The sequence below is a fragment of the Miniopterus natalensis genome, chromosome 13 (genome assembly GCF_054644295.1).
Source record: "Miniopterus natalensis isolate mMinNat1 chromosome 13, mMinNat1.hap1, whole genome shotgun sequence".
NCBI lineage: Eukaryota > Metazoa > Chordata > Mammalia > Chiroptera > Miniopteridae > Miniopterus > Miniopterus natalensis.
Window position 1 is genome coordinate 50,502,877 of NC_142093.1, and position 21,186 is coordinate 50,524,062.

Here is a 21,186-nt window from a genome sequence, read left to right on the forward strand (position 1 = left end):
CCTGAATGAGGGTTCTAATGAAGGGACCAGGCAAAGTGGTTATTATTTTAAAGGGAGCACAGGAAACTTGGATTAACTTCACATCATATAAACTACTGACCCAGTGGGTGTGGGTCTGTGATAGTCATTATCTGTCCCCATAGTCCAATAGCTTGAAAGGTGTGGTATATACACTAGGCCTCACGGGAACCCAGGGAGCCCCTGTTCCTGCACTGATGGCAGAGCGCCATCCTTTCATTCCTCTCAGGCAGATTCGCCCATCTGTGTACTGTGGGTAGGACAAGAGCAGAACCCCCAGGTGGGCCCCAGTGGCCCCTGACAGTTGACACTCGGACAAAGTTCTGAGCAGGAAAGACCCTTGAACAATTGAACTTGCTGGTTTATCCGCTTATCTGTCAGGGAGACAAGGCTTCCTGAGCTGTGCTGTTGATGTGACATGAACTCATTCCATCACACGTATCACTCAGGGGACTCAGCACCAGCCGCCACATCATCAGCCAGGTGACGGGATTTTCAGGAGCAATTTAACTGGATGGGGTTTGCATGTCACCAGGAGCCCTGAAAGTACAAAGGGATCCCCTGTGCTTCACTTTATTTTCCTGTGAACAGTGTTCAGTCTAAAATGGACACTAACTTTGTTCCTGTAGAAGGACCTAGTATGTGCTTATACACTTGACTCTTTCAGAGGCTGTTTCATCTACGTTTTCATTTTCTAGTCAGCTGGTGAGAGGGGAGAATTAAGCTGTGGGTGTTTCTTAAACATTTTGATGCCAGTGGAATTCCTGATCCAGCAGAGTAAGTTGGCCATATGTTCCTCCAAAGAGTAACTTGGTAGAAATTCAGTCTTTAGAATCTAGATACCTCAGGTCTGCAGAATGTCTGCTCTGTTAGCATTTCAATAACTTGTGGGGAGAGGGCTTTGAATGTTGATTTAATGGTCCTTTAGGCAGAGTGTGAAAGCAGCACTCCCGTGGTGGGAGGGGAGGTGACACATAGAAAAGGAATGTTAAGAGATGTTGGCACCACTGTCTACTGAGAATGTCCTCAGTAAATTCCTACGGGATTAGCAATTTTCACGGTACTGAAACAGCCCAGTTGCCTCCAAAGAGAGGGAAAGCTAAGCCGGGGTCCCCAGGTCCTCTGCGATCCCACCTATCTTCTGTAAGTGGGACATTGACATTGTCATGGCAAACACTGTAAGCAAATTTTAAACTTAAGACTGAAAGTCAAACTGCTAGCAAGTTTTTGCAATATGTGCATAACAGAAGATTACCATCCCTGATATAAAAAGAGCCCTCAAAAATTGAGAAGGCAATCTAACTGTAAAATGGGCACACACACAGACATCTAACTGTAAAATGGGCACACACACAGACATCTAACTGTAACATGGGCACACACACAGACATCTAACTGTAAAATGGGCACACACACAGACATCTAACTGTAAAATGGGCACACACACAGAAACCTAAGTCTAGGATATAAACAGGAAATTCACAGGGATACAGGTGGGCACTCAGGAAGAGGGTGATGAAGATCCAGATTTGCGTAAAACTCAGGGCTCTAGTCCCCCTGTGTCTGTGTAACTCAGTCTCCAACCCGCAGTTTCCCCAATTTGAGAAGGGGGGTTATCACAGTTTGTAACCACAAAGGTTTAATTCAGGTCATGCCCTCCCTCCACCGCTGCTGATGCCACAGGGTGGACAGGACCTGATTCCTGCAGGACCCGGCTTAGTCATTTCACGCTGTGGAGCCATGTCGCCACTACCCTGGGGACAGTACACGCTCGTGCCTGTCCAACAGCTTCTACAGGCAGGAGCAGCGCACGGCATAAGCAGTTCCTCTGACTCGGGCCTCACCAGACCAGGGTTTGGCTGAGACCCGGGTCCCCTCTGAGGGTCTCCGAGGCAAGGAGCGGCTTCCAATCTCCCTCCGGGGTGGGCACAACCCGGTTTCCTGCAGGTGGAGGACTCGGGTTGGATTTCTTCTTTGCTGGGGCTGCAGGCCGCCCTCAGCTCCCAGAGGCCGCAGGGAGCTTTGTGACCCGTGGGGCTCCCCAGCACGGCCACTTGCTACTCCACAGCCCACAAAGGACAGGGCCAGCAACCCAGCAAAATGGGCACTGCAGGGTGTGAGGAAACCCCGTCACTGTGGCCGTGCCATCACGGGGGACATGTGCTGTCCTGCTGGCTTCAGATGTGTTCCTGGGCGGGGCTGATGGGATCAGGTAACCCGGGTGGCAGCTGGGGGATCTTACCAGGAGCCACCATTGGGGCTGGGCGACAGTGTGTGTGTGAGGAGGGCGTGGGCACGAGGTGTCCGTAGACTTCGAAGCTTGAGAGGAGTGGCCGCTGAATTGTCATCTGGGTGATCTGACTGGGTCTGTCTGTCCTGCAGCTTGACCATTCCCTGACCCAATGCCCTGAAAGCTGGAGCAGGGTCCCAGGACAGGAAGCACTTACTGGGCTTTCTCCCCAAAGGCCTCAGCTGCAAACCCAGCAGCACAGCCCATGGAACCACCAGGGAGAAGGTGTGTTCTCCTGAGATCCGGGGCTGCATCTTTGATTCTTGGGGGCAGGAGTCCTGCAGCTGGTCGGTGCCAGGTTTGGGCTTCCTCCAGGTCACACCCAGAAGAACCATTCCTGGCCAAGGCCTTCATGGGTTTCCACCCTCTGGCTTGTCCACAGATGCAGATCCAAAGTCAGCGCAGCCCACCCCAGACCCCTGGGGCCACCCCAGGAAAGTTCCCGTGCCCTTGGAGGGCAATGGGAGAGATCTAGCTGTCACAGTCCCAGCCCCCAGGGATGTCCAGGACGTGTCCTTCCAGATGGGTGTCAGCATGACTGCAGATTCTAGGCAGCCCCAGATCATTAGTTTTAATAAAAAATACTTGTGGTTAAATACACGTAACACAAAACTGACCTTCTTAGTAATTTTTACGTCTGCAATTCACTGGTATGAAGTATATTCACACTGCTGTGCCACCATCACGGCACCCAACTCCACAACTCTTCATCTTGTGAAACGGAAACACTAACTCCCAGTCCCCCTCTCCTCCTGTCCTCTGGCAGCTTCCCTTCCACTTTCCCTGCCTGGGACTATGATGCAAACAGGAATCTCATGAAAGAGGGATCATCCATATTTGTCCTTTTGTGATGGGTTCATGTCCCGTAGCACAGTGTCCTCCAGATGCATGCACTCGTCCTGGAGTGTACCCCAATTCCCCTCCTTTTAGGGCTTAGTGATACTGTGGGGGCAGGTAGTTTTAAGGTGGGGAGGGTGAAGGGGCTGGCAGCTCCCTCCCCACTGCCCCCTGTCTTGGGCTCCTTCCTTGGAGGCTGAGGTTTGCTCCTGCAGGCTGCAGATTCCCAGCCCACAGATAACCATCCTGGCCTGGGACCAGGAACAGAGCTCCAGCTGCTCCTGGGAGAGGGGTCCTCATCCTGGCCCCCCAGACAGCCCTGCAGCGTCCACTCAGCTGGTGTAAGTATTAGGCACATGTATAATTTTAAACAGAAGTTGAATTTCTAGCATCAAAAGGAGTCATTCAAATATCTCCACCCAGGGCCTTCCACGCGGCAGGAGCAGCCGGTAATATGGACCCCAAGAGTCTCCTGCTGGCCTCTGCCTGTTCCATCAGAGCCTCCTGGGCAGTGTCTGCTCCCTTCTTGGCTTCCAGGCCCAGGGCTGGGGCGGGTTCTGTCCTCAGCTCAGTGCCCCTGCCTTTCCCCCAGAGAAGGCTTGGCTGACCCTGATGACCACCTTCACCCCACCCAGGGGTTCCCACCTTTCTCCAGAAGTCCCCAGGACCCTGAGAAGTTCTGGCCTCAAACCATGAACAGACATGCACAGATCTGTGGTCTGACCCAGCTCTTCACATGGAGAATGTGAGGCCAGGGCAGGAGGGGACATTTGCAAGGCCTTCCAAAGTGTCACCTGTTCACGTATTCATATGTTGTGGAGTGCTCTCTATCTTGGGCCAGGAGCTCCTCCTCACCCTCGGGCACTTAAAGACACTGGAAGAATGTTGAAACTGATTTTAACACGTAGACACTGCCCTTGTGATGTGCCAAGTGTTCCCACCATTTTTCAAACATTAATTCTTCAACACCCTCCATAACCTCAGAGAGGGTAAGGTTTTATTATTGCTGAGTGTCAGATGGGGAAACCGAGGCACAAATAACACTGCTCTCAAACCTTGTACCCATAAAGCACAGATGTTAACACCTCACAACTGCTGTGGACCAGGCTTCTGGGCGCTGTTGGGCTGGGTGACACGGCCCTTTCTCCCCAGGAGCTGTCCACGGAGGTGCTGCCCTCCCAGTGCCTGGGCTCCATCTGGCCCCATTTGGAAAATCCTGCCAATGAGCAGCTGGAACCAACTGCCCGTGCCACCATGGCGCACTTCACTCGCGTGGCCACCTGCGTGATGACCACCTGCCTCGGGGACCCAGGCATGAGGGCCCAGGACAGGGCCAAGGTCGTGGAGCACTGGGTGAAGGTGGCCAAGGTATGTGATGGGAGGCCCAGTGGAGTCCCTGTGTGGAGCCTTACAAATGCCTCGACTGCTTTGTCAGCTGGCAGGCCTGAGGTCTGACGTCTGAGCTCCGGCACAGTCTCTAGGTCCTCTGTGCCAGGGGCATGCTGACCTTGACTCTCACTCAGGCCCCAGTGGTGGGAGGCTCACTTCCTACCTGGCTCCTTCCTCGGGTTGAGCTAAGACCCTCCTTTCTGTGAGTGTTGGTCTTTGGGTGCTAAACGTGTCCCCCCTGAGCATCTGCCTCACCCAGGAGGGGGCGTCAATTGAAGGGAACTGAAGCTAGAGCTCCAGCTCCCCACCTCACAGCCCATCTCCCCCTTCCCAGGAGTGCAGAGCCCTGGGGAACTTCTCTTCCCTCCACTCTATCCTGTCGGGTCTAGAGAGCACGCCAGTCCATCGGCTGAAGAAGACGTGGAAGGAAGTTTCCAGGTGTGCACGCCTCCCCCGTCAGAGGACGGAGTATCTCCCATATGTCTTCCAAAGTCCCCTCACCTCCTGGGAGGCAGCCAACCCTGGGGACAGGGACTGGGTTCATGGGCGGAGTCTCTCAGCCTCCCTGGGACCTCAGGCCACCAGCTCTGTTTCAAGAGTCAGTTCCCTTAAATGTCAGAGGCTGCACTGAGCCAAATAGGAGATTGGCAAGTGTTTCCAGCACCAGAACCCTGTGCCCAGCGGAAACCAGAACTGGTCAAAACCGCTCAAGAGCAATGGGAATGGGGGCCCCGGTGACCATCTGAGAGCCCAGCCCCAGTCCCACGGAGAGGGTCCTGCTCAGAGGAACCCATGAGGACCCTCCCCCCAGGAGTTTGAAACTTTAGATGGTCAGAAGGAATCTGCCCTTAGCTCCCCTCCCCCATCATTCCTGGACATGTCTTTCCTCTGTCCCTCCCCTCAGGAAGAGCAGAGTGGAAATGACCAAACTCTGTGAGGAGGACAATCCCGAGATCTGGAGGAACAACATGGAGGTAGAGCGAGGAGGCCGGGGGTCTGGAAAGAGAGGAGGGCGAGGGAAGCGGGGACCGTGCAGGATGTGGCTTTGGTCGTCTGTCCCTTAAAGATGCTCTGAAAATGTTCCCCCTCTGTCCCGATGAGCAGGAAGAGGATCTGCTTGGTCCCTGGGCAGCTGGGGGGCAGTTTCAGGGGCAGGAGGCCTGGTCCCCGCACAGAGTGCCGGTGGCCGGGCTGCTCCAGGACGGGGTGCGGGGCTGGCAGGCTGAGCGCGTCTCTGGCTTTCATGCGGGTCCATCCCGCTGGCACTTGGCTTCTTCAGGCTGTGGGGTGAATGGGCTGGGGGGGACCTTTCTTCCCCAAACCAGCCCAGCTTGTCCTCAGGAAGCCAGGGCCCTGCTGGTCCTTCTGTCTTCATCACGCCCTCAAGGGGAGCGACCCTGCCTGCCCCGGGCTTGGGCCTGCTGGGGGTTCCCACGGGCCAGGTGAACAAAAGGGCTGCTTGCCCCGGGTCCCCATTGCTGAACAGACACAGAGAGGTGTGCATTCTGTGACTTTCCACTGCCCCCGGAGCACTCGCTGCCAGTCAGTCTCAGGATTCTCACCCAGTGCCCAGTGGGCACTAACACGGGCCAGGGGGCTTCTAAGAATTGTCTGGGGAACTGGGGCATTGTTAGTGAGGTGGGGAGCTGGAGCTCTAGCTTCAGTTCCCCTCAATTGACACCCCCTCCTGGGTGGGGCAGCTGTTCAGGGTGGGCACGTTTAGCACAGACCTCAGATGCTTCCTGTCCACGAGGAGGCAAAGTGTCCTGTCACCTGCTACCCTGCCAGTCAGATGGGACAACTTGAGGGTCCCATCCCCGAGAATAAAGAAACACTGCTGCCCAGGGGAAGGTCCTGGGAGGTCCTTGGGGAGGTGAAGGCTTGGCATGGCCTTGGCTTCAGTCTGCTAGACACAGGCTCCAGTGGGGTAGGCCAGGCAGGGCTGCTCAGCCAGGCTCCTGACACACCTGTCCATCTGTCTATGCCTTGGCCCAATGGGGACTTGGGCACAACCTAAGAGCCCAGAGGACAGGGTTCTGGACACTGATGGGGCTGGTGAGGGCACATGGGACAAAGCCTCTGGCTGGGAGGGGCAGGCGGCCTCTCCTGTGTGGGCCCCTGAGCCAGTCACTGTCCCCCTCTGGGCCTCCTGTCTCCAAGTGAGCGAAATGGAGGGATGACCACCCTGTGCTGCAGGCCTCACAGGTTGCTGATGAGGTTCAGGCAGGAAAGGACTGTGCAGAGCCCCCTGCACTGTTCCACCTGCAAGGGTAGGGTGAGAGCAGTGATGACAGTAATGACATTGAGCCCTCAAGAGGACCTGTGAGCTAGGTGGAGGTCTCACACTCTGCCCAAGGTCACACACCGAGTGAGAGTTGTAGCTGAGAGCTTGCCAGAATCAGAGCATGCTGGAGGCACAGTAGCCCTGGTTCCAGCTGACTTGGGTCAGATGTCCAGGGTCTGAGGTCCGGGTGGAGAGCGAAGTAGGGTGAGGGGACTACGGTCTCAATGACCATGTCCCGGACCCTGGCAGAAGCGGCCCTCCAGATTTGTCACTCTGATGCTGACCCTCTGTGGAGCACAGAAGAGGCTGCCGAAGAAGGTGAGTGAGCCTGTCTGGTGAGTGCTCCAGGGTCAGAGGACTGGGGACGCTGTCCTCCCAGCTGGAGGCCTCCCAGTGAAGAGAGGGAGGCCTTCCTCTCCTGCATTCGCCCCCTGTTCCCACAGAACCCAGGACCCATCATTAGAGGTGACAAAGAGGAGGGCCTGGGAGAACTAGGTGCAGCAAGGAGATGGGGGTGGGGCTGGCCCCTGACCACAGACCCTGTGATTTGCCAAAAGTAGGCCCTGATAGGTGATGAGGAGGAGTTCTTGGAGAGTGAGGGAAGGGGCCATTGAGGGGAGGCTCTAAGGGTCCTGGGCTGCTCCACGTGGGATCCGTGGGATGGGCCTGGAGCCTGAGGGTGGGAGGCTTTCAAGGGAGGGTGTGTTGGGGCACCTGAGAGCAGGGGCTCATGCCACCTTCACCCCGATTGCCCAGTGTGTCCCCTTCCTTGGGAAATTTCTGGATGAACTGATGATGCTGGACACAGACACAGAGAACTCTCCGGAGGTGGGTGACCTGGGGCCCAGGCTGGGATGGCATCAATGGTACCTTTGGGGAGAGAGCCCTGAGTTGTCAGCACTGCCGCCCCTGGGAGCTGGGGTGTCTTGCCCATATAGCGATCCATGTCCCTGTCCTCTGGAGCTCAGAGCCTGGCCTGGGTCCACGCCCTCTCTTTCCATGTTTCCCGCCCTTTCTCGGGACCTGGCAGTAGTACAACATGAGACGGGGTGGGCACAGGGGGAAGTCAGGGCCATGGGGTCTTTCTGATGGACTTTGGCTGTCGGCCTTGCAGGGGAATCGGATGAACTTAGAAAAAGAGAAGATGGTGAGCAGTTGTGGCACCTCCCGTGGGGCAGGGAGGGGGTGAACATCAGGGACGCCCCTGCTGGCGCTCTCCTGGGCTCCATGCCCTGCATCTCACATCTACTGGGAGGGTTGATAACAGAGGCGGGAGGCCCCTCTAGTTGGTGGCTGGGGGAGGGGATGGCATCAAGGATACCTTCCTGCAGGAAGAGCTGTCCATGGGCAACTCTGAGCATGGGTAGGGACTGCATGGAATGAGGGGAAGGACAGTGCCCATGGGCAAAGACCGTGGGTGGGTCCCCTGCCCCACTCCCCACCCCCGCCGGTGCTGTGTCTGCATCCCCTCTCCCGCTGGCCCCAGGAACAGAAAATAATGGAGGAGATCGTGGTGCTGCAGGAGGCTGCTGAGAAATATGAAATAGAGCCCAACGAGCAATTCTGGGCCTGGTTCGGGGCCGTGGAGCAGCTCAGCCTGAGGGAAGGGTGAGGTGGGGCAGGAGTTGGGAGAGGGCGGGGGTGGGGTCTCCCTGTGGCCAGTCCAGGGAACCTGTGTCCAAGGCTCCCTGGTTAGCCCCAGACCTTGGGTAGCAACAACGTCACCTGACACTGGGAGGGACACCTGAGGTGTGGCTCCTGGGAGCTCACATGTGCCCCTCTGTCCTGCAGTTACCTCCTGTCCCGCAAGCTGGAGCGCCTGTAGCAGCTGGCCAGCAGGACACTCAGGACTCGATTTAGAGACAGAAGGATGTCATTGAATGACTGACAGCAAAAGTGGAAACAGTTCTTAACCTGATCGCATTTTCATGGACTTCGTCCTAATTGAAAACACTGAAGCGTGGAACAGCCCGAGGATGCTCCGAGGGAAGGGGGGCGTGGGCGGGTCACGGGAGTAAGAGGGGACCTCTGTAATGTTTCCGATTATAAATTGTTTTACAAAGAAAGAAAATGTTTGGGTACAAAATCTCTCTTCACGGAAATTATTCGGTCTTAGGTGGAAGTTTATGAAAGTCAGACAGTAGAAAACCTTCCTCTTAAGAGCAGCGCAACAAGTAGCAGAGGTTTTGTCCGATATGTGTCCATTTCTAGCAGGGAATTTGTACATACAAAGGAAAAGTATAAGAACTAAACTTGGGAAGTTGTGACTTTTTATAGGATATTAAAATAGATTTTTTTCCTCAACTATGTTCGAGTGAGATTTTAAAGACAAGAAAAACAAAAAGAAAACGGAATAGCAAGAAGCTTGAAGAATGGACAGATGAGGTTAAATACAGTGGAAATAGAAACAAACAAATATAAAATAGTCAGCGAAAGCAAGGCACCCAGAGCCCTAAAACTATGCCGAGAACCCAACAAAGAGGATAGACCTGCAGAGAAACGAGAAAACCTGCTTGGGGGTGAAGGAGGGACCAGAACTCAGGGGTCTGTGTGCCTGCACTTTGCTGCACTCATGTTCCATCCTACAGTTAGCCGAGTGTATCTACTTCTGAATCGGGTTTTTTTTGCCACAGTGCAATTTGACTGCTAGGCATGGGATTTATTTTAACATTATTTTGTTTTCTGCTTTATAAATAATTCTCTGATGATGATCATTGTATAGGTACCTCTGAACATTTATTCAATTATTTTTTAATTCTGATTGGGATCTCCTTAAATTTGTAAGTTGGGTTGAGAGGACTTCATGCACTCCCTCCTCTAACAGGTGTGTACAGAGCGCCTCCTATGGGCCAGGCTTTAGAAGCTCAGTGGTCAACCCAAAGAGCTTGTGAGGATGGCAACTTTGCAGGAAAGTCACAGCAGCAGCACATGCCTAACGTGAAGTCAGGACGTGCCAGGTGCTCCGAACAAAAAGCACACAGAGAGAGACAAGTGTGACGAGGCCACGTTGGATATAAGATGATGTGAAGGTTTGTGGGGTCGAGGTGATCGTTGGGGCCGCTTTGGGGACGCGCACAGACGACCAGCCAGATATAAACATCCCCAGCTGAGCCCCTTTTGGGCCCTGGTTCCGAAGTGTTCTAGGCGAGTCCCGTTCTGAAAGGGAAAGTGTCTCCAGCGTCATTCTTACAGGAGGACAAGGACCCAGCCCCGGGCCTCTCTGGAGCCCTTACCATGAAATAACCTCTCACTGAGCTGCATATCCCGTCCTTACTGCTGGCGCTACTGTGTCCCCTTCCTGTAACTAACTGGCAGCATGTGTCCCTGTATAACTGGCCTCAGTTATTCAAGTGCAGCGCACCGTGCTCATCCCACGCTCCAAAGGGGCCACCTTCCTGCAACAGAGCCATGCCCCTGCCCGCCCAGGATCGGGGCTGCACTGCGAATGGGGGCTCTCCAGGCACCGCCTACGTTGCCCAGGAAACTACAATTGTGCGTCCCTTGAGATCGGGGGCATTCGAGTGGACTCTCCCGTAGGCGCCATCCCAGTTCCCCAGCTGGGCAGGAGCTGGGCACTTACGCTTCCATCATGCTGCCCACACTGAGGGGAGGCGACGAGGCCCAGGGGCGTAGAATCTGCAGTGCTGGAGGGTCAGGATAGGCACTGAACCAGGGGTTATGACGAAGATGGGGTGAGGGGGGTGCCGGCGATGTGAGTACTGAAATCATCAAAGATGAGAGAGACACCCAGGTCTGTGGATGCCCGCAGCAGGCAGGGCTGGTACAGTCTGAGAACGTAAGATTCAAAGCTGGAGACACTGGGGAGGAGGGATGGGGAATGGTCTTAGGCAAGGAGACCCCCACCTCCAGGATCTGGGGCAGGAGGACATGTGCACATGGGGGTCATGGTTCAGCAGAGGGACACCAGGGTGCTTGACTAGAGCTGTGCAGTGGCTCCTGGGTGGCTGAGAGCCAAGGTGGTCCGGGCCTTGACTGGCACTAGGGTCCCTGATGGAGGCGTCATGCATTGGCTCAGTGATACGTCTTATCCGTGGTGCTGGTCTTATCCGTGGACCCCAGCACGTGCTCAGGCAATCTCTGTGGAATGGTAAATGAACACACGGCCCTCTGGCCCTGAAACTGGGATGAGGCCATTTCTCGGCACACTGTCCTTCACAGAGTATCCTGGGGCCAGCCAGGTGTCTGAGTACTGGGCAGTCTGAACGAAGTCCAAGTGGATGGGAGGAGGCCAGCTCTGAAGTGGGGGTCCGCGTTGTAGACTGGAGGCAGGAGGGGGAAGCAAATTATAAGCCACTGCTGGGGACAAGGCTGAAAGGGGCAAAAGGGGTGGGGTGGAACGTGGCCACTTTGTGAACTGAGTCAAGCATTTTGAAGGCATTCTTGTTATGGCAACACCTCCAGCGATGGTGGCTGTGGTGGGCACGGTGATGGGTGGCAGCAGTGCTGGCAGCACAGGCGGGCGAGATGATGGATGGCAGCTCCTGATAAGGCAGCCATAACAGGCTGAGGCAATGGCAGCTATGGCAATAGGTAGTGGCCACTGAAATGAATGACCACAATGTGGCCCCCACTGACATGAACCCAGAAAGTGGCAGGGAATTGAAACTCCAGCCTCCAAAGTAGCCTCAACAAGGTGGGGGTTAGAGTATAAACAACCTCGTGCCTCACGTGGGAAGCATGTGTTCTCAACTGTCCCCGGAGCACTATGCTGCCGCCGAGTGATAACTGCTTGACAGTGTGCCTGGGGGTCTGCTTTCCCTGCCCTGTGCCACTGCCCACTGCCCTCTAATGCTGTTTGGGAGCATCTCTCAAGTCCCTGTCCCCAAATCTGTTTCTGGGAGAACCCAAGCGACACAGTGCACTATGAACCAAGAATAAAGATTCAAACACATACGGCGCATTCACAAAAGTGACTGTGTTCTCAGCCGTAAAGTCTCAACGTTTAAAAAAAATGGAAATCATATAAAACGTGTTTCCATCCCAAATGCAACTAAGCAAGATGACCTGAAAAATTCCCATATGTTTAGAAATTAAGATACAATTTTAAACTTCTAAATCTAAGATAAATGAAACAAGCAAACTAGAAAGCCATGCTCTGTGGGAAATATAAGTGCATGTCGTAGAAAACAGACCGAAAATCAGGGACCTAAACATTCATGTCAAAAAGGTAAAGAAAAGTAAAGCAAATCCAAAACAGGTCATAATAAAGAGACTAAAATTAAGAATTAACATACAAAATAGACACCAACAAAACCAAAACCAGATTCTGTGAAAAGGCTAATAAAACTGAGAAAGCCCTGTGAAGATAAAGGAAAAAGGGGTACAAATAACCACCATCAGAAAGGAAAAAGGGGCTTCCACCAGATTCTACAGACCTTAGAAAATAATTATATTAACAAATTTATGGCAATTTGAAAATTCGTATCATAGGAAAAACTCCTAGAAAAATAGTTTACCAACACCCAGGAATAGAAACTCTGAAGTTTTTATGGTAGTTGAAACATGGGCAAAAATTCCTTATGGCTAAATGCCTTATGTGTGCCCTCCACCCCCATCTGGGCTGGTATCAGGACTTGCTTTGACCAACGATGTGTGGTACAGGTTCAAGGCTTCTGTTCTACTCCCGAGATCACCACATGGGCAGCTGACCTAGCCTACTGGAAGATATTCTGAAATGTAGTCTCGATCTCGTCTTGTCTGATATCACACTTTTCAGTTACACGGAGCAGAACCCACGTGAGCAAAGTGAGGTTGGCCAAAAACGTGCAGAAATTGGAGAGCTCACTGCACAGCCCAAGGAAACTAGAGCTGGGAACAGAAGTCACCAGGTCCTCGCAGCCCTTCAGGGACCTCAGGAATGACCACTTGGACTTCCACACCAACTGCCTTTGTCTTAAAGATCAAATCCCCAGGACACACTCTAGCTCATTTTTTCCAAGCTAAGGCACAAGCCTCAGGTTTCAAATGGCCAGTCCAGTCAGCATTGGCCAGTCACTTCCGATTTCTGGAGGTTTGGAGTCACCTCCAGGGGGAGCAACAGGTCTAAATGGTAAATCTAGGTGTAGTCCTAGGCACATAGAGCTCAGCACTATGGGATCCCTCTCCTGCAGACCTGCCCTCTAGGGCCTGTGATCACCAGCTGTGCCCATGGAAGCTGACATCCCAAGGAGAGACAGGAAGAAGCCACTGCCCGGGTCCAGTCGGCGCTCCCTTCTGTGTGCTGAATGCTGCTTACTCGACTCCCTCTGCTCAGGGCTATTCTGACAGCAGGAGCTGCTCCACCCCATAATGCAGGCAGAAGTGCTAGATGGTCAGTGCCCACAAAAACAGCCCTCAGTGATGAACAGGGAGTTGTCCCTTGGAGAGTAACTGAGGGATGTCCTATGCAGTCTCTGGAAGTCCCCAGTGGGACTGTGTCCCAGATGCCCAGTCTACCACTCAACTGGCTCTGAACTCAGAAGGAAAAGAGACATGTTACTTATGCCCTCAAAGCCTCAAGTAAACACGCAATAAACAGTTGGCTAGTGCTGGTGTGGCAGAGAGGAAAAGGCCTGTCCACATAGCAGGAGACAAGAATGGCTGAGGCAGAGTTAACAAGAGAAGTGGGAGTGGTCTTAGGCCTGGAGACAAGCCCTTCCTTGTCACACCTGGTGACGCTGGGGCAGACAACTGGGGTTTCTGCCCAGCCAGTTCTCTAGGGCCCTCAAGTGCTTAAGGCAGGAATCAAAGCCTGGTGTCCACAGTCTTTCTTTATTGCGAGCCCTGATGTCCAGAGACTAGGCCCATGTCCAGGGCCCTCAGGAGAGTATCTGGTCATTCACTCTTCAGGGCTGGGGCATTAAGTGGCCAGTCACTCCTATCCAGTTTTCAGATGGTCCAGAGTCCTCAGGAGGCAGGAAGCGGCTGTGCCTGTAGAAAAGACATCAACTACCAGCCTGTGTTCGTGCCAGGCCCTGGGGTTGCCGTGTGGAGATTGTGTAGACACAGTAGAGGGTGCCCTTGGAGCCCATGAACACAGTGAACTGTCACTGGGAGCAGGGAAGGCAGCTGTGCTGTATGCACTGAGCACCTGCTCTGTGCCTGGCACTGCTACAGGTACTGGGGACCCAGCGAGGGGCACAGCAGACGCACATCTCCAACTCTAAGGAAAGATACACAGCAAATGAACAAGATTATTTCAAATGAGAATCTACACAGAAACTAGGTCACGGTAGAGCAAGGGGTGCAGGGATCAGTAGCACTTTAAATCATTGGCTACATGAACATGAGATATGTTTGTACAGCATGTTTCATGAGATGGGGACAGGCTGGTTGCTTGTCCTGGGAGGGAAAGAGCAGCTGGTCCTAAGATGGGAAGGTGAGGTCTTTACTATTCAGATGCCCAAAGAAACACCACCAACATATGACTAAGAAACCAGCGTGAAGAGCATGAGATCATTAAGAATATTTCCTGAAAAGAATTAAAAGTTCTTTCTGCTATGAGTTCTTTGTGCCTAAACCTTTCACTTATTCCTGCCTCATAAAAACACAAGACCGCAGGTTGAGGTGACAGGGTTTCTGCCCCATCTTTAGCAAGAACTCCTCTGAAACAGGTGATAGAAGGGCAGCAGTTACAAAGCAGTGACATGTAAGCCATAATGAGGGAGCTCAGGGACTGTGGGAGCCTGGTGAAGGGATCGGCCATCAAGCGAGGTTTTCTGAGGGAGGTGAGCAGGACTAGGCGGCAGTTCAGGCGGAAGGAAACAGCTGGATAAAAGCCTGGCTGCAGGACAGACATGGGCTCAAGTAAGTGCCAGTTTCCTGGGGCTGGAACACAGGGCCTGAGGTGGAGGATAAGGGCCCATAGGCAGCACTGAGTTGAGACCTGGTCTGTGGAAAGGGTTTTAAGTAAAGCAGAACACAGTCAGACTCACTCAGAACACTCGGGGACCATCACAGAAAACCAGTGGGTTGGAAGGACTAAAAGGAGCATGGAGGCCCAAGAGAAGGCTTCTCCCCAGGGAGCAAGAAGGGAAGGCAGGGCCACAGAGACAGAGATGGAAAGATGGGTGTCAGAGGGGCTGGTGAAGAGGTGACCTGTGCCTCTGGAGCTCACAGTCCCATAAACATCTAAACCAGGGTTTCTCAACCTTTTTTCAGTATTGCCCCCATAAGGAATCTCTTTAGACATTTATTTTAAATTGTACCCATCCATGAAATTTTAATACTGTAGATATACTGTATCTGTTCATTTACCATGTTCATTAAAGAGAGTAAGACCTTGTACCCCATCCTCATACTCTGCCAGGACAGCTGAGCAGCAGGAGGGGGTGCAGGAGAAGACTGAACGGGGGGCCTGGGGAACACAGGGAGCCAGCCCACCCTTGGGGCCTTGTCCCTCAGTGGGAACGGGAAGCTGCTGAGGGACAATAAGCAAAGGAGTAATGTGACTAGTCCTCGGTCCTTCAGTGCTCTCTGGGCACTGTGGGGAGGCAGGTGGGGATTCATGGAGGCCAGGGGAGGGCAGGGCAGGTGTCCTGGAGGGCAAGTGGCTGGACTAAAGCAGGGACTCTGGATGGGGCAAGGAGACAGTGTTGTGGATTCTGGATGCGTGTGAAGGGACGTCCTGCTGGGAGGGTGGGGCTGAGGGTGACCCCAGGCCTTTACCTGCATGGTTGCCGGTGGGCTCCCGGGCTGCACCTGCTCAGCGCACTGCAGGAAGCGACGAACCGGCTCCGCACAGTTGCTTGTGTTCGCCTCATTCTGCCGAAGACACTCCTCAAAGGCCTCAAAGGGCTCCGCACAGGCCTGGCGGATCTGACGGATGACTGGGCTGCAGAGAGGGCACCTCAGGAATCCAGACTTTTGCTGCACTGGCCCGCCCCACTGTCCACCCCCCACCCAATGGCCCTGCCCCTCGTACTGCGCGCCACCCCCACTCCCACTGAGTCCCAATTGTCCACGGCACTACCCACCCCCGCACTGGCCCCGAACTGTCCCCCACACTACCCACGCCCGTGCTGCCTGCCCCCGCACTGCCCCTCCTGCCCCCGCCCCCACTGTCCCCCTCTGAACTGTCCCGGCCCTCACTGGTTAGAGGTGCATCGAGCGATGCTCATCTTGAGGTGGTGACAGTCCCGCTGCCAGGACTCGGGCTTCGCGGCCACACATTGGCCATACTGGTCCAGCTCCCGGCCGCAGTGGCGGGCAGTGACCTCCAGCGCCGCCTGCCTGCGGGACACACGGGTAAAGGGGCTCTGTCCTGGGTCCGGGTAGGCCGGGGGCCCGGGGGGGGGGGGGAGATTTGGGGCAGGCCCCGAACCTGACGAGTCCCAGGACAGGGCCCGCGGGGTGCCAGGCTGTGGAGCAGGCGGGGGGGTGGGGGGGAGTCTTCAGGGTAGGTAGTGGGGGTCCTTAAATAGATCTGGTCACTCTAAAGCGAGGTCAGGGTCCTGGAGCCCAGTCATTCCCCCCGCGGGGTCTTAGAAGCAGGACCCAGAGCTCTGGAAGGGCCTGGGAGCCACAGGTGGGTGTGGGGGTCTGGGGTCCGGGGAAGGGTCTCCCAATCAGTCTTAGAGCAGAGGCCTGGGGATTGGGCAATGGAGGGACACTGGAGGCCCTGATGGGTCGCAGGATACTCGGGGCACAATCTGGAAGCGCCAGGTGAGGCCGGGACCCGGGTTCGTCTGGGGAGCAGGGTGGTTCTACACGTAGGTGACCTCTTGAGAGCAGCGCAGGGCCAGTGTCAAGAACGAGTCCGTGCGCCTGCTGCGGAGGCCTGGGGTCCGGGGTAGGTGCAGAGACTCCAGAGAGAAGGTGGGGAGACGCGGGGGCGAAACGTGGGGCTCCAAGGCCAGGCCTGGGGTGTGAGAGTCCTCCGTTTCCATGAGGAGGGGGGCGGGGCCTGGACACGCCGGGAGGGGGCGACGGCGCGCAGCCCTGGGGGTCGGCGGTTCAAGGAACAGAGGCCAGCCCCTCCTGCCGGATCCCGGCCTAGGCCCCGGTCACCGGGAGGAGAAGGCGTGCACGGCAGGAGCAGGGCCGGTGCTCCCGCTACTCACATGTCCAGGCGGGTGCCGGGGGAATCTGTCTGAGAGGAGCGCCCCGCCTTTTCCGGCGTCAGACTGTCCAGGCTGCGCGCGGCCTCTGCTTCCGCCCCGACCTGCAATGGCGGCGCCCTGCTAACCACCGGCAGCGCGTCCAGGGGGGGAGGGCAATAAGCTTTCTACTTCCGGCTTGCGCGCGGCGCCAGGCTACACCGGAAGTAAGGGGCAGTAGGGCGGGACTTCCGCACCGTGGCAGCGGCGCGCTCGGCTGTGGGAGTCTTGGGAGGCCGGGCTCGGCTGGAACTGGTGGCCCGCGTCTCCCTTCGCTGCCGACCCTCGGCTCGCGCTGCTCGCGGCCGGGCTGGGCTTGGCTGGGCCCCGCGTCGTCGTCTGCCCGGGCCCTGCGCTCTCGGTCCCCTTGGGACACTGGCGCGTGCGCGGAGCCGGCGGGACGGGGTCTGCGTTACCTACCCTCGTGAACCCCGCTGAGGCCGGGCGCCCGTGAGCCGCGCTGTTCCCACAGGTGCGCTGCCGCTGCCGGGGGAGGGCGGGGGCTGGGCCTGCGTGGTCCCCGCCCGAGTGGGGCGCCGGTCCCGCCACGAGCACACGGAAGTCCCCTGGCTCCGGCCGGCCGGACACGTCCAGTTGTCGTAGGGTTGGAGAGACAGGCTGTTTCTGAGTCAGGGACAGCGGAGCCTCGGCGTGCGCGTGTGTGAAACGGGGGTGTGACAGTGACGCCTCCCCACGGGCACGGAGCCTGGGCCAGTGCAGGAGCTGTCCCCGAGCTGACACCTGAGCCGGCCACACCGAAGGAAAACCTTTCACCTCCCCTACCTTCTCCTTCCTGCAAAACCTTCCAGGTGGCCTTTCGTGGAGGAGAGCGGGAAGGACCCAGGGTTGTTCTCTGTGACCTTAAATGTGCACCGAGACCTCAGATGTCCCCAGCCTGCCCTATGCCCTGTCCCCGAGTCTCACCCCGAAGTCCAGGTCACCGTGCATCCTCATGAAAGGCACATGGCTGGGCTTGTAAGTAGGTATCCTGAAGACCCGGCAAGGGAACTGTGACGCTTTGGGGAAGATGACGCTTGAGCCCCCAGACTTCTGGATGCCTTTTGTGCTGTGACTTTTTTGCTGATGCCTCTGGGGATGGAGTGTAAGGGAGACCTAGGTGATGTGGGATTGGGGTGAAGCAGATCTGGGCTTTGTATCTGTCTCCTGGTCACTGGTGGGTCCCCACACAGTCTGGGACAGGCAGAGGAATAGTGGACCAAATTCCCACAGGCTTGCAGTGAGGATAAGATGACACGCAGGCATCCCTCTGGTACCTTCTAGGTATGTGCCAGGAGCTGTTTTAACTGCTAGGGAAACAGCAGCAGATAAAACAGTGAAAAATGTATACTGTTAAAAAGTGACTAAAGAGGACAACTTAGGTAAAAACTTTATGTAAATCTCATAAGGTGGATAGTCTGCATTCAGATAATTGTAAATGGGTGGAAGGCAGGAAAGCTTACAGGATAAAGTGGAAAATGCTTGATTCCTGGGGCCACACTGTCAGCCTTGTTTGATAGTGGGACGGGTGAGAAGGCTGAACTGACTTGGCATTTGGGGACTGGATGACCAGATATACTGTTTTTGGTCAAGCGGAGCATTTACAGGGACATGAAAGTGATCTGCTGCCTTGGCATTAGAAAGAAACACCATCGTGGAGCTGAAGTTCTAGTGGAGGGAGTTACTAAAATAAATAGAAAAACATACACTAGATTAGTGATAAATGCTAAAGTCCTTGGAATTTCATAAATGATGACAGCAACAGAGGTGACTTTTGGAGCCCACTGAAGATGGGGGCTGGTCATCAGAACCAGCCATGTGACCTCAGAGAGGGAAAGGGGACTGGAAGTTGAATCAGTAGCCAATGGCCAGTGATGTAATCAACCCCCCCACCTAAGCAATGAAGCCTCCATAGAAACCCAAAATAGGTTTGGAGAGCTTCTGGGTTGGTGAGGATGAGATGTGGGGAGAGTGGCGCCCTCAGAGCATGGCAGCTCCAAGCTCTGTCCCCAGACCTTGCCCTGTCTACCTCTTCCTGAGTTATATTCTTTTACATTTTTTGATTTTAGAGAAGCAATTTGTTGTTCCATTTATTTATGCATTCATTGGTTTTTTTCTTTTTAAAAAATATATATTTTTTAAATTTTTATTTGTTGATTTGAGAGAGAGGGAGGAACATGGATTTGTTGTTCCATGTGTTTACGCATTCATTGGTTGATTCTTACATGTGCCCTGACCAGGAATGGAACCTGCAGCCGTGGTGTATTAGGACAATGCTGTGACCAACTGAGCTACCCAGCAGGACCTTGAGTTATATTCTTTTATAATAAACTGGTGACCTAGTAAGCAAAATGTGTCTAAGTTTTGTGAGCCATTCTAGCAAATTAATAAACCCCAAGAAGGGTTTCAATCTATAGCTAGTTGGTCAGAAGCACAGGAGTCCATTGGGCCTGATGGCTGCTCCCATACCACATAAGAAAGCTTAAGATGGCTATGGGAAACACTGACAGAAGCCCTGGATGTTCAAGAAAAATGACATGAGATAGAAATCAGGTATTTAAAGATCAGGTATTTAAAGATCATCAGACATGGCAAATGTGATGTTTAGATAATTGCTTAGAGCAAAAATAATAATGTATTATGGGGTTCATCACATGTATAAATAAAATGTGTGACAAAAATGGCACAAAGGCCAAGAGGGGGGGAAGTGTATACTGTTACAAAGTTCTTACACTAGAAATTTTAAAGAAAACAACTAAAAATGAAAATGTAGATCTAGGTTAGTAAGCCAAGATAAAATGAAATAATAACTAAATAACTGAACTAGCTCCACACAAGTATGGCCAACTCACTTTTGACAAAGGTGCAAAAGTAATTCAGTGGAAGGACAGTCTTCAAATAATGGTGCCTGAGCCCTAGCCGGTTTGGCTCAGTGATTAGACTGTTGGCTCGGGGACTAAAGGGTTCCAGGTTTGAATCTGGCCAAGGGCACGTACCTCGGTTGCAGGCTCAGTCCCCGGCCGTGGACAGGGCATGTGCAGGAAGCAAACAATTGGTGTCTCTCTCACATCTATGTTTCTCTCTCTCTTTCCCTCCCACTTTCTCTGAAAGGCAATGGAAAAAATATCCTCATGTGAGGATTAAAAATAATAAATAAATAATTGTGCCTGAGGGACTAACTGTTCATAGGCAAAGGAAAAAAAAAGGTGTTAAACTACAAAACCGTTAGGAGACAGCATGAGAAAATCTTTGGGTTTGGTGAAGACTTAGACATGACGTGAAAAAACATGATCCACCAAAACCCCAAAATTGATAAATTGGGCTTTATAAAAATAAAAATATTTTGCTTTGTAAAAGAAATGTTAAGACAAAAGATAAGCTACAGACTGGGAGAAAATATTTAGAATGCTTATACGATAAAGGCCTTCTATCTAGAATATAAAATGCAGCCTCAAAATTCTACAGTAAGACAGTCCACTTAGAAAATGAGCAAAAGATGTGAACAGACATTTCACTGAGCAGATACAGATAAGCCCATGAAAAGATGTTCAACATCATCAGCCATTAGAGATGTGCTGATTAAGTACCAATGAGACATCACTTACGCGCCTATCAGAATGACCAAAATAAAACACAGGAGCACCAATTGCCAGTCAGGATGTGGAAGAAATGATCACTCATTCATTGCTGGTGGGAATGTAAAATGGTTCAGTCACTTTGGAAAAGTTTGGCAGTTTCTTTTAAGACAACACACCACCACCATGTGACCTGGCAATTTCATTGCTGGACATTTGTCTCAGAGAAATGAAAATGTTCACACAAAAACTGTACATGAGTGTTCAGAGGAGCTTTATTTGTCAACATCAAAAACTGGTAACAACCAAAATGTGCTCCTACAGGTTAACTGGATGAACACACTGGTATAGCCACGCAGACTACACAGCAGCAAAAAGGAACGAATGACTGATACATGCAGCAGCGTTGACGCATCTCAAGGCAGTTATGTTGAGTGGAAAAGGCCAATCTCAGAAGGTCACAAACTATGACTCTATTTAGATAATATTACTGAAATCAAATTACAGATATGGGCGACAGATTCTTGGTTGCTAGGGGTTAAAGATGGGGATGGGGTGGGGATGGCTATAAGGGAAGGGAGCAGATGGCAGAGCCTGTGGAGATGGAGCAGCTCTGTCTTGATTATGGTGGTCACATCCATCCGCACAAAAGTGAACAGAACTATACACATGCACAAGTGAGCATATGTGAAGCTGGTG

At 53.4% G+C, this 21,186-nt stretch overlaps 2 protein-coding genes across 3 annotated transcripts; one reads left to right on the top strand and one right to left on the bottom strand.

Annotated features, from left to right (window-relative positions):
• Positions 1–3,881: 3,881 nt before the first annotated feature.
• LOC148091688 (ral guanine nucleotide dissociation stimulator-like) lies at positions 3,882–8,643 on the top strand. Its single transcript, XM_087823758.1, has 9 exons — positions 3,882–3,890; positions 4,298–4,513; positions 4,869–4,972; positions 5,439–5,508; positions 7,068–7,136; positions 7,575–7,646; positions 7,933–7,965; positions 8,305–8,426; positions 8,610–8,643. The coding sequence occupies exons 1-9, from the start codon at positions 3,882–3,884 to the stop codon at positions 8,641–8,643; spliced, it is 729 nt and encodes a 242-aa protein (XP_087679884.1).
• A 4,927-nt stretch (positions 8,644–13,570) lies between these two features.
• Positions 13,571–16,842, bottom strand: CHCHD5 (coiled-coil-helix-coiled-coil-helix domain containing 5). 2 transcript variants are annotated; one of them, XM_087823869.1, is made up of 4 exons: positions 16,538–16,842; positions 15,909–16,045; positions 15,486–15,651; positions 13,571–13,748 (listed from the first exon to the last, which is right to left on the bottom strand). In XM_087823869.1, exons 1-4 carry the CDS (start codon positions 16,703–16,705, stop codon positions 13,725–13,727), a joined length of 495 nt encoding a protein of 164 aa, XP_087679995.1. In that variant the 5' UTR covers positions 16,706–16,842; the 3' UTR covers positions 13,571–13,724. The 2 variants fall into 2 exon arrangements, with proteins under 2 accessions (XP_087679995.1, XP_087679996.1); XM_087823870.1 differs by having other exon boundaries at positions 15,909–16,049; positions 16,538–16,582.
• Between the last annotated feature and the right edge of the window lie 4,344 nt (positions 16,843–21,186).